We start from the raw sequence: 12,689 nt of genomic DNA, 5'->3' as shown, positions 1-12,689 counted from the left end.
TATTATTCTACTTCTCATGAGCAAGTAGTTAATTATAAAATCTTTGTCCTGAATTCAGTAGTTAAACATAGTAATCCTTGTTTTATATCTATATCTGAACAAATAAGTCACCGAAAAACTTTTTTGCAAGTCCTAACAATCGGCAATAACAGTGACATTAAAATTCAGGAATTTCTTTTTTTAAATGTGTAACATCTGACCTGGTTTTGAAATTAAGTTGTCATGACACATATTGTATGTGTTTTTTAAGTCAAATATAATTTTAAAGACTTTTCAGTCTGTTGAACACACACGTTCAATATAGACTAAATATTACACTATAACATACCTGTAAAAAAGAACACCAATGAACAGTAAAAAAATACACACTATTCAACTTGTTTGATAATGGGTTTTCTTAGAGGTATGTTATAGTGTAATATTTATAGTGAGCTTGTGTGTTCAACAGACTGAAAAGCCTTTAAGTTACATTTAACTGAGTCGACATTGGAAAGTATGGCTTCCTTCTTAACAAAATTCTTTATGTAGCCCATACAAGGATAGTTTCATAGAGATTTCAGGTCACATGTAGAAAGATATACAATATATGACTTGATTTAACACTTGTTTGTTCTTTTCCATTTCATATAGATTTCAGTAATATAAGAACACAATATGCTGTGGGGATGACTGAAGGAGGTTCTAAACTAATGGCCTATATTATACAGCTCCTCGAGAAACATGAGCATGCTATTCAGCGATTCAAAACTGCACATACAATAAGGTTATGTATGTGTGCATGTATATGTATGTATCTGAACAAGTACAGTATGATCTACTCAAAGCATAGATGAAGATTGAATTGTGAGGGAGAAATTTTGAACCTAAAATTTTTCATGCAAGTATTTAAATGCACGACTATATTGCATTAGGTACTCAATTCATGTGCATTAAGAACATCTGATTGACATTATCATTCTTAAATCCCATTTAGAAATGTTTTCTTTATGATTTTTATTTTAAGAGAAATCTTTATGTACCGCACATTTATCTGACAAGAAAGTTGCTTTTCACATGTTCATTAACCGGAATTCCTCTGTATTTACACAAAAACTTCATTCTGTACAACAAATTGATATGGTTTAAATAATGCAAACTTTGTAACAATGTGTGGTAACAGTTAAATTTTTGAAACAGTTATTACATTATGACAAGATGTACAGGAGTTGCAACGGTATAATAATATAGATTGATTATACTAAAAATTATAGGCTATATATAATTTAGCTATAGATTACAGAAAGTCTTGGTCTTATGTCAGAGAGCAGCATGTTAACTGATGCTGATCAGAGAAAAGGAAAAGATATCGCTAAATATTAATGAACATATTTACAACTATAATACAAACTATGGTTTCATTTTCTCTGTACCATAAATGAATGGTAACAATTCAGTGTTCAAAGATATATTTTGCAACAAAACTCCTAGCTTATTGACCCAAGCTATAGAGATACAGTAATTGTGCGGCAATGAAGCACAAAAACTTACAATGAACACGCAGAAGGCACTAGGTTAACGAGTGTGCCAGTAAAACAGAAGTTCAGATCATGTCAGAATTCAAACCTCCTCCTTATCTAGAATTCAGGTTGTCCAAATTAATTTGTGACTCTTCTGATATAAATAGAAGAACATTTCATACCAAGTCTATGGGCACAGCTTCTCACTTGTTGACAAAAGAGTAAAGGTAATAATCTAGTTTTAAATTAAGAGCTCTAGTAAATCTCATGCTCATGAGAGCAAAGAAAGATTTTTTTACAAAGAAAATGCAATGCATTTCTTCAACTGCACAATCTACTTAAATCTAAGCTACTTTGAAATTATACATCCCTAATGCTCAGCAACAGTGTTTTAGAAAGGAAGCCAACTAAAAAACACAGAAGGCATAATACATCAGTAGTCAACTGAGTACGACTGTGTAATTGCATCATTATTTACCAGTAAATGAGAACAAAAACTAGGAAAGATGGACTGATACATGGGAGTAAACACTTGTATCTTTCAACAAATGAAGTAACTTTGCCTGAGAGTCAATTTTGAGCGGCGCTCGGGGGTAGCTTGATAGAGTCAGCTGCTCGTTGCCTGGGCAGTGTCTTGCTACCCCTGTCCTGATACTAGATGACACTAGAAGGTAATTTGTCAAAGGCTGAATCAGCTGTTCCCCTGCGTCCCACACTACCTCGCCGGCGTGGCAGAGTGCCGCTTGTGACTTCAGGACATCCATTGGCCAGCAAAAGTTCCACTAGACTTGTAGTTGCAGCTACACCCAATTCAGGACAAACAACATTTCCACTTGAAGACTTGCTGAGAGCCAAGCTGGCTGCTGCGCGGGCATATGTAAGGCAAGTACGTCCATCCTGATCAACTGCCTTCACATTGGCATTATGCTGCAAAAGGATTACTCACATAAGAAAATTAATCTGCAATAAAGAAGGCTATAACAGAGACAAAATAAAATTAACATACTTGATACTAATCTTACATCTACACTGTTCTTTAAAATCTTACCTTTTCTACTATTTACAGGGCAAATTTATCCATATTTTAACTTAATTAATTTACCTTCATAGATCAGTCACTCTGTTCAAAATCTGGCCAATTCCTAGTAAGTGCACTTAGTTAGCCATCTTGTGGTAACAGACATAAAATATCCATGTGTACAAAATATGACTGCTGAACAAAGGTGAAAGAGAAAAGAAAGCAATAAGGAAGATGATGACTAAATTCCCTAAGAATTATAAGGAAGAGGTAGAAGAAGAATGAATGCTATTAAAAATGCTGAAAAGAAATGACATGGTGGTGGTGGTGGTGGTGGTGGTCATTGTTCTCAGAGGAAATACATCTGGATAGTTAACCTCTGAAACAAATGATAAATGCTACATAGAGAGATAGTGAAATATCTTAGTGAAACAAGAGGGTGAACAATCTAACAAAAGAAAGGGAAGTGCTGATAAAATAAAAACTTCTGATCAATAAAGTGAAGATAGATGGAATGTAAGGCCCAACAATACAGGGATAAGAATCTGTCAGTCAATCAATTGGAATACGAAAAGATCACTTTCTATGTAAATAATAATATTTTGTTTTGTTACTATCAAAGAAACTACTATAGACTTCCCAGTCAATCCAAAATACAGTGCATGTCAATACAGGAAAAAAAAAAAAAAGAGAGACATATCTACCGTATATTTAAAAGGGTGAGGATGAAAGAAGACTTTCTGGACTTTCCACAAATGGAAAGAGGAGTCTGACAATACTCCTATTAACATGATCACAACTATCACAAACCTTTCTCGAATACACCTATCTCCAAATTCAGACTCATTCCAAATATACACTAATGAACAAAATGCATGAAAAGTACTGACCCAAATAAAGTATCAATGACGAGTATAGATGTTTAAATTATACAGTATATTTAAGCCCTTATTATGTCTGCAGGCAACTTACTCTTCACATCTTTCTAAAATGCAGAAAAAGTTCTCAATAAAATAAGTGATATGTGCTCACCCATAGCAATTCACACAATCTGTTTAAATACAGGAAAATCAATACATAACCAATACATTACCAATACATTACATCATTCAGATCTTTCCTAAAATAACCTCATTCAGAACCTTCAAAAGGAAATTTGGCAAAAATCAGTAACTTTCATTCTATTTATTATTTTTTTTTTTTTTACACTGCAACACTCGCACTCGCACAGTTGATTGCTACATTACTTCAGGGGCGTAGCCAGGGGGGGGTTACGGGGGGTTAGAACCCCCCCCCCAATTGAACTTTCACAAAAAGAAAATAAATAGAAACTGACAGTAAACAATAAACTTCTTTTTTGTGATCAAGATAAACTCCCTGCAATCTACTGCTTGTTGAGAGTGTTTGCCACCCTACCTGTCACCACTGCAGCCAGTGAGAGATCATTTTCAACATTAAGACGCCTTAAAACCTACCTCAGAAATACCACAAGTGAAAGTCGACTCAACGGGTTTGCTCCCTTGAACATTCACAGAGACATAGTTGTAAAACCAACAGATGTGTTAAATTTATTTTCTAGGAAGCCTCGAAAATTAGCTTTTAGATTGTAAACTGAACATACCGTTTGAGATAAAACTGCTGACCTCGATCATATTGTTCTTGTTCTGTATTTTAAAGTAAGAATTTTGTAGTGTATTGCAATCTGAATATCACATACAGTAATTCACTCTTGTATCAGTATCCTTATGACAGTCATGCATGCGCGTACCAGACACGCACAAGCACAAGCACTTTCATTATGTTATATCTTAATTTTGTAACTGTAACCCCCCCCATTGGCCGATCCTGGCTACGCTACTGCATTACTTCTCTCGTGGGTGACATGTAACCCAGTTTAAAATGTTGTCATCATAAGTGGATTAAAGGGGGTGAAAATGTTACAGAATGATATTATCCGTTTTTTAAATGGTATGAACTTTATTTACCAAAATACCTTTATACAGATAAAGTAGAAATAATATAAGATGAGAAAGTTAAATAAAATACACTACAGTAACTTCACTCCTGTTCTTCACTTGTCTTTGTCATGGGAAGATGGGGGTCTCCTCCTTGGCTCATCAGACAATGGGTGCACAGAGTGTTAGTGTGTTGAGGTGTATGCTACAGTATCTTCAAGTTGTTTGGACCTTTGCCCTTCCACAGACATGGCACTGACCTCTTGTACCTTCAGTAGTGGGCCGATGTCCTTCGATGTTAGGCCCCTTAACACATTGTTGTCCAGGCGCGCGCTACTCCATTCTTTCATATGGACCGGCAACACAAGCACACCTAGTATGAGAAGTAGGATGAAATATAAATACCTGTAAAACCTGTAAATGGTTCTAAGACTGTTTTCATCCTTATTTCTCCATCCATCAACCTCACTCTCACTACTATCACTGGCATCTCCACCCGTATTATTGCAGCCGTCAACAGATACATCTGAACTGAATGTCGCACTTTCACTTCCGCACGTATATTTTGATGTTGGCGGACACACATCTTCACAATCACCAATACTCACACTTTCGCAATCACTAGGGACATCAGATAAACTATCAGCATGCAATTCTCCAAATATTTCATCATCGATCAAGCTGTCTTTGCTACGGCGCGCCATGCTGACACCTGGCAATACACTCGGTCACGTGGTACTGAGGGTTATGAAATCACGCTTCCTGTGCCGGAGAGGATAAAAACACACAAGAATGAAGTAATGTGAGAAAACGTTAATTTACGTAGCCGGTCACCCGCGCACCAATACGAACTACGTTAAATAACGTAGCCCGTCATTGCTGGGCGAGTAGTGGATGTGATCTCATCTTTGACTCCCAGAAAATCCCGTCCTCGTCATTTCAGCTCATATAGTAGTACTAGCAAGATACCCGTGCTTCGCTACGGTATTATACTGAAATTTATAATTGAATTGCTTATTGTTTTAGATATATAATCCGCCGAAATTCGCGATCTGACTCGTTTTCTGCGAGAATCCACCAAAATTCCCGATCTGACTCGTTTTTTATTTTACGGCACGTTTCCTCCCATTTTTCAATCTTCCTTTCCAGCAATCGAGTTCGTACTTCCCGGGCTAGGCTCAGGTATTCCTCCCGGTCAGTTCGGTACGTAAATCTTTGCCATCTTTTCCTATAATCATTTTTAATATGGATAAAATCCTTCAGGAGATCCGGCGTGCTGTTATATTCGGTGCCTTGGCGGCAACGGACCGGCGGCCGGACTGCATTCTTAGTCATTACCCGTCCAGTAGCCGTTTCCAGCGCGGTCCGCACATTTCATGACGGTCCGGAACATTATTATTATTATTATTATTATTATTATTATTATTATTATTATTATTATTATTATTATTTGTTGCTGGAATGGCTGATGACAGGGAAAACCGAAGTATCCGGAGAAAAACCTGTCCCGCCTCCGTTTTGTCCAGCACGAATATCACATGGAGTGACCGGGATTTGAACCACGGAACCCAGCTGTGAGAGGCCGGCGCGCTGCTGCCTGAGCAACGGAGGATCCTTATAAGTACATTAATAACAGTAAAATCAATTGGTCTCACCTCCTTCTACACCCTACCGCCGTTAAGTTTAATTACCACCCCCACCCCCCCAAAATAAAATTAAAAGAAGGCTTGTTTCTATATGTTTAAGGGAGATTCCAAACACCTATGTTCACGTCTATTACCTTCAGTTTTGAGATATAAGTATCCCCATAAAAATAATTTACTTTCTTCACTTCATTTCACACTACTCCCCTCCCCCCCGCCCCCCTAAGTGAATTTTCCCGCAAAAAATACTTGTTTCTTTAATAGTAAAGGATCTTCTAAATACCAATTATCACGACTCTAACTTCTTCAGTTTTTGATTTATGTGTCCTCATGAAAGGAATTCAACTCCTTTACACTCCCGCCCTCCAAGATGTTTTCCCCCCAAAACGCGTTTTTCTTTGTTTTTAAAGGAGATCCAAATACGAATTTTCACGTCTGTAACAACTTTAGTTTTTATTAGATGTATGTATTCTCATACAATTAAATCAATTAATTTTTCAATTCTTTCATCCCCCCCCCCCCAACCCTTCATTGGATTTTCCGAGAATACGTGTTTCTTTACTTTTAAAGCAGATTGCAAATATCAAATTTCACGTCTGTAACATCTTCATTTTTGAGATATCAGTAGCCTAATTAAAAGAATTCAACACCATTTTCAGTCACTTTAACCCCCCCTCCACCCAAGTGGTATTTCCGAAAACTAAAAATACACGTTTCTTTATGTTTAATAGAGATAAAAAATACCATTTTTCACTTCTGTAACATGTTAAGTTTTTTTAGGTATACTGTAAAAATTCTCATTTTAAAATTTCACCCTTTTGAGTTCCCCTTAAGTGGAGTTTCCAAAAAAAAAAATCACCTCTGTTTCTTTACATTTACAGGAGACTCCAAACACCCACTTTTTACGTCTGTAACATTTTACGTTTCCAAGATAATCTGTAGATATAGTCTTTCAAAAAATTCACCCCAATTTGTCACTCCTGTTTAACCGCCATTAATTGGATTTTCCAAACACTAAAATACGCGTTTCTTTATTTTTAAAGGAGATCCCATATACAAATTTTCAGTTCTGTAATATCCTTCGTTTCTGAGATATATGTATCCTCATTAAAGGCATTCAACCCATGTTTCACCCTTTTACACCCCTCCTATTGGGATTTTCCGAAAACAAAATAATATGTGTTTCTTTATTATTAAAGGAGATTCTAAATACCAATTTTTTCATCTATAAACCTTAAAAGTTTTGAGATATAGACACACTCATTTTAAAAATTCACCCCCTTTTCACCCCCCCCCCCCATTAATTGGATTTTCCACAAACAAAAATATACGTGTTTCTTTATTTTTAAAGAAGATCCCAAACACCAATTTTCAGGTCTGTAATATCTTCAGGTTCTGAAATATAAGTACTGTAGACTCATGAAAAGCATTCGACCCATTTTTCAACCTTTTCCACCCTTCCTATTAGGATTTTCCGAAAACAAAATATACGTGTTTCTTTATTTTTAAAGGAGATTCTAAATACCAATTTTCACATCTATAACCTTTAACAGTTTTGAGATATAGATACACTCATTTTAAATTTTTACCCCCCTTTTCACCCCCCTTAATTGGATTTTCCACAAACAAAAAAATTCGTGTTTCTTTATTTTTAAAGGGGATCCCAAACACCAATTTTCAGGTCTGTAATATCTTCAGTTTCTGAGATATAAGTAGCCTCATTAAAGGCATTCAACCCCTTTTTCACCCCTTTTCACTCCTCCTATTGCGATTTTCCGAAAACAAAAAAATACGTGTTTCTTTATTTTTAATGAAGATTCTAAATACCAATTTTTACATCTGCAAACTTTAAAAGTTTGGAGATATAGATTCACTCATTTTAAAAATTCACCCCCTTTTCACCATCCCATTAATTGGATTTTCCAAAAACAAAAAAATACGTGTTTCTTTATTTTTAAAGGAGATCAAAAGTACCAATTTTCAGGTCTGTAATATCTTCAGTTTCTGAGATATAAGTACCGGTATCCTGATTAAAGGCATTCAACCCATTTTTCCCCATTTTCACCCTTTTTCACCCCTCCTGTTGGGATTTTCTGAAAACAAAAAAATACGTGTTTCCTTATTTTTAAAGAAGATTCTAAATACCAATTTTTACATCTGTACACTTTTAAAGTTTTGAGATATAGATACACAAATTTTAAAATGTCACCCCCCTTTTCACCCCCTTAGCGACGGAATATCCAAAAATCCTCTCTTAGCGAGCACCTACATCTTAATATGAATATATCCCCAAAATTTTATTTCTTTATGTCCAGTAGTTTTGGCTCGGCGATGATGAATCAGTCAGTCAGTCAGGACAAGTTATTTTATATATATAGATTTCTTGTTGAATTCTTCTATGTATCAAAGGTTTGATGAACTCCATTGATAACTGATATAAAAGTAACCTCCTCCTCCCCCTCCTCCTGATCTCCTGTCTCTGGATCAATTTCTTTGTAGTGATGAAAGGTAGATAAGACCAGTACTTTTCTTTTTTTTTTAATACGTACAAAGCCAATAGGGACTTCTCAGTAAATCGAAAATGGGTGCTGTGAAGTTCTTTCCCTTTGCTCACTTTTGATTTCTACAGCGACTTCTCACTTGTTCTTCTTTACTGTAGCCACATAAGTGGTTTTATTCTCAAGCAGCTTCAAAGCTGTGGGGAGCAATGAAAACCAATTACCAGCAGTAATATAATGTTCATTGTTCAATACTGAGTTTGTCATTTGCTTGACAAAGTCATGAGATAAGGTCCTTCAGGTTGCTTGCCAGTATAGACCTTCAATTTAATGGTGTAAAAACTGTTTGTGCCAAAAAGAGTATAAATATTAATTCCATACTTAGCACTTACTTGGAAGTAACTGTCTGAACAAGCAGTGACCACAAAATGCTACTAGCTGTTCATCTATGCACAGGTATTAACTAGTTCAAAGTAAATATTTCAAGTATTTCCCTAATTAGAGCCAACTTATCGCATCTCCTTTGTCCATACCTGTGCCTACAACACCAAATCACAAACAGCACATTTTCTCCAACCTGACCTCAAGATTCCAGCCGAGTACAAGATGCCAATGAGAGCTCAAATTTCGGTGGAGTCTGTCAGTCTTGCACCTCGGTCTCTTTTATTCTTGTGCCTGATCAGAACAAATCAGTAATAGCACTGTTGAACAGACACACAAAACTCTGCATATATGACATTCCAGGTATTCTTTCTCTCCTTTGTAGCCCAAAATGTGTAGTGCGATATTATGAGAACAAGTGCACAACGTTGGTGTTACTAGATCTTATTAATAATAATAATAATAATAATAATAATAATAATTATAATAATGTTATTTGCTTTACATTCCACTAACTACTTTTACAGTTTTCAGAGATGCTAAGGTGCCAGAATTTTGTCCCACAGGAGTTCTTACATGCCAGTAAATCTACCGACGAGAGGCTGATGTATTTGAGCACCTTCAAATACCACCGGACTGAGCCAGAATCGAACTTGCCAAGATGGTGTCAGAAGGCCAGCACCTCAACCGTCTGAGCCATTCAGCCTGGCTACTAGATCTTTAAACTACTTCATTCCATCCTTAACCTGAGAGAAGTCTTCTTTTGTCACTGCTGTGTTCACTTTCAGTGCCAAACTCGTCATTTTTAATGGAATTTTCCTGTTCTGAGTCATGCCTGTCATTAATTACTTACACAATATCTTCATCATCATCATCATCATCATCATCATCCACTGGATCACCATCACCATGATTGGACTTCTTCTAGCCAGGTACAAATCAAATCAAATTACACAGTGGGAATTTTCACAATAGAATAAGCAGTTTCCACAAGAGTTTGATAGCGTACATGTTCCTCAGTTGAACTAAATTACACCAAGCAGAAAGAGCTCAAGGAGGTGAAGTCCGAACTTACTGAAATGCATAACCAGATCTCCAAACAGGACGACCTAATCGACAAAGCAGAGCAGTAGAGCAGGAGAAACTGCCTATTACTCCATGGGGTGGCAGAAGCTCCGAACAAGGATGTGTATGATAACGCGTTCGGTGTTGTGAAATCCCACCTATAGATAGACTTGACATTGGACAACTTAGATCGCTGTCACAGGTTGGGAAACCAAGGAGAACAACAGCTGAGGTAGTGACGGGAGAGAAAAGGGTCATCATAATAAAGTTCATGCGATATCACGAACGTGACCATATCTGACGTGCAAAGAAATCACTGAAGAGATCGGGTATGCTGATAATGGAATCGCTAACAGCAACGAGAAAGGACATACTAAACGCCGCGCATGACCACTTCGGTCAGAAATCTGTATGGACTACCGATGGATGAATCATTATTCTAAGCTCTGATGGGAAAAAATTACAAGTGACCACACAGGCTGACCTTAACAATGTTATTCAAGCAGCTAGGGGGTGAAACAGTGTAGTGAAGTAACGATAATGTGGATTAGTTTAAGTTTGTATTATAGTGTATTATTATTACTGAGTGCAAATGTGACTGAGTGCATGAAAAGTCGGCGCGATATCAGAGGAGATACGAATGTAAGTAGCATGTATTTTTCATGGTTTTCTGCTTTGTGTGATATGTTGGTAGACGAATCTGTCCCTTATGTCAATGACCCATATTCCTCGCCTCCCCTCTTAACTCAACCCTCAACCCTCTCATACCCTGAGGCAACGGGATCCATTCTGAGGCGACAGATGATGAATCACCCGAGAGCTCTCTCCTGTTGCCACCTAAATTCACTATCCATTGCAGCTCACCTGGAAGAGCTACAGACTATTTTCGAAAAAAATAAGGTGCATTGTATTGGCATATCAGAAAGCTGGTTACGAGGAGATTTGCCGTCTTGTGCTGTAAATCTTGACGGATACTCGCTCTTACGACATGACCGCACTGACAGACAAGGTGGTGGAGTAGCCTTTTACTACAGGAATGATTTAAGTGCAAGATTATCTGCACCTCAGACACAAGCCTTCCCCTGTGACCTGAGTATATGTTTGTTGAACTCAACTGCAATAAGAAAAAATAGGAATTGTATATAAGCCACCTAATATTAGACAAATGGAGGACTTCGAAGGAGTTTTAACAGACCTTATCTCCGTCTACGAAGATGTCATAGTCATGGGCAACTTTAATACTAACTTGTTAAAACAAACCAGTGAATCGGATAAGTTGCGTATTCCATGCTCTGAGCATGCAAATCCTACCACTTAACGCTACGAACCACGTCTACTACCCTGAACACTTGACTCACACATTAATTGACCTTATAATTGCAAATCAACCCCAGAAAGTCATTAAACACGGACAGATCCCAGCTCCTGGGATTTCAACTCACAACTTATTGTACTTATGTTACTCTATCCGATGACCGAAGTATAAAGCATGCTACATTATTTTAAGAGACATACAACATATTGAATTAGATGACCTACGCAATGACCCATATAACTTACTGTGGGATGACATACGTAATATTCACGACATTGACTCAAAAGTTAACAGATTCAACTCTTTAGTGCTTAACTTGTATGACAAAGATGCTCCGGGACGACCGAGATAAGATCTGCTATGGCCAGCCGTGACAGTTGGTATAGACATTTCAGACGAACACGTGACAAAGATGACTTTGAGCAATACAGGAAACTGAGAAAAAATGTTAAACAGCTAATTAGAAACAGTAAATGCCACTACTTTGAAAACCTAGCGGGAAATAATCATTCAAACCAAACATAGAAGAAGCTACGATCTTTGGGCATAGGCAAAGCCGTAGAAGAGCACATTCCTACCAAATCTCTAGATGCGTTAAATGATTACTTTTCTCAGCCTAAAGTCGGACCGGTTCCATTTCTGGCTAATCCCACAAACTCAGCATGCCATTCTGAGCGCGACCAGTTCTCTTTCCACACTGTTAGTGCAAATGATGTTAAATGTGTGCTGTACTCTATCACTTCCGATGCGACAGGTAATGACGGTATCTCGATAAAATTAATTAAAAACATCATCGGGGCTGTACTACCAATACTGACTCACATATCCAACTACTGCCTGACCAATGGAGTATTCTCTAACGTTTGGAAAGACGCACTAATAAGGCCAATCCCGAAAAACACTACCTTGGATTCTCCATCAGATTACCGCCCTGTGTCCATCCTACCACCCCTCGCAAAAGCACTCGAACGTCTGATTCATGCACAAATCACTGTATACCTGACCCAGAATTCCCTCCTTGACCCTTTTCAATCCAGCGTTAAAAAAGGACGTAGTACCGTGACAGCATTACTGCGGGTTATGAACGATATCAGACATGCAACAGACCAACGATATGTGACTGTAGTAACACTACTAGACCTAAGCAGCACCTTTGACACAGTTAGCCCTGGGTTACTACTGCTAAAACTCCGTAGTCTCAACTTTAATAAGACATCTCTCTAATTTTTTTAGCTCCTATCTTACTGACCGTCGGCAACGAGTATCAGTGGGAACAACGTACTCAGGATGGCATAACAAGTCAACAGGTGTCCCACAG

The 12,689-nt window shown here is 37.5% G+C and overlaps 1 protein-coding gene across 1 annotated transcript in view; it reads right to left on the bottom strand.

The window, feature by feature from the left end:
* Positions 1 to 2,150: 2,150 nt before the first annotated feature.
* The window catches only part of CenG1A (Centaurin-gamma-1A), a 528,156-nt gene continuing 517,617 nt past the window's right edge, over positions 2,151 to 12,689 (bottom strand). The window contains exon 16 of the mRNA XM_067137775.2: positions 2,151 to 2,423. Within this exon, the coding sequence (XP_066993876.2) occupies positions 2,151 to 2,423 (273 nt within the window). The remainder of the gene's footprint in view (positions 2,424 to 12,689) is intronic.

Source organism: Anabrus simplex, chromosome 1, assembly GCF_040414725.1.
Source record: "Anabrus simplex isolate iqAnaSimp1 chromosome 1, ASM4041472v1, whole genome shotgun sequence".
NCBI classification, from domain to species: Eukaryota; Metazoa; Arthropoda; class Insecta; order Orthoptera; family Tettigoniidae; genus Anabrus; species Anabrus simplex.
The sequence above is the reverse complement of the archived record's forward strand: the minus strand, read 5'-3'. Positions and strand labels throughout refer to the sequence as shown.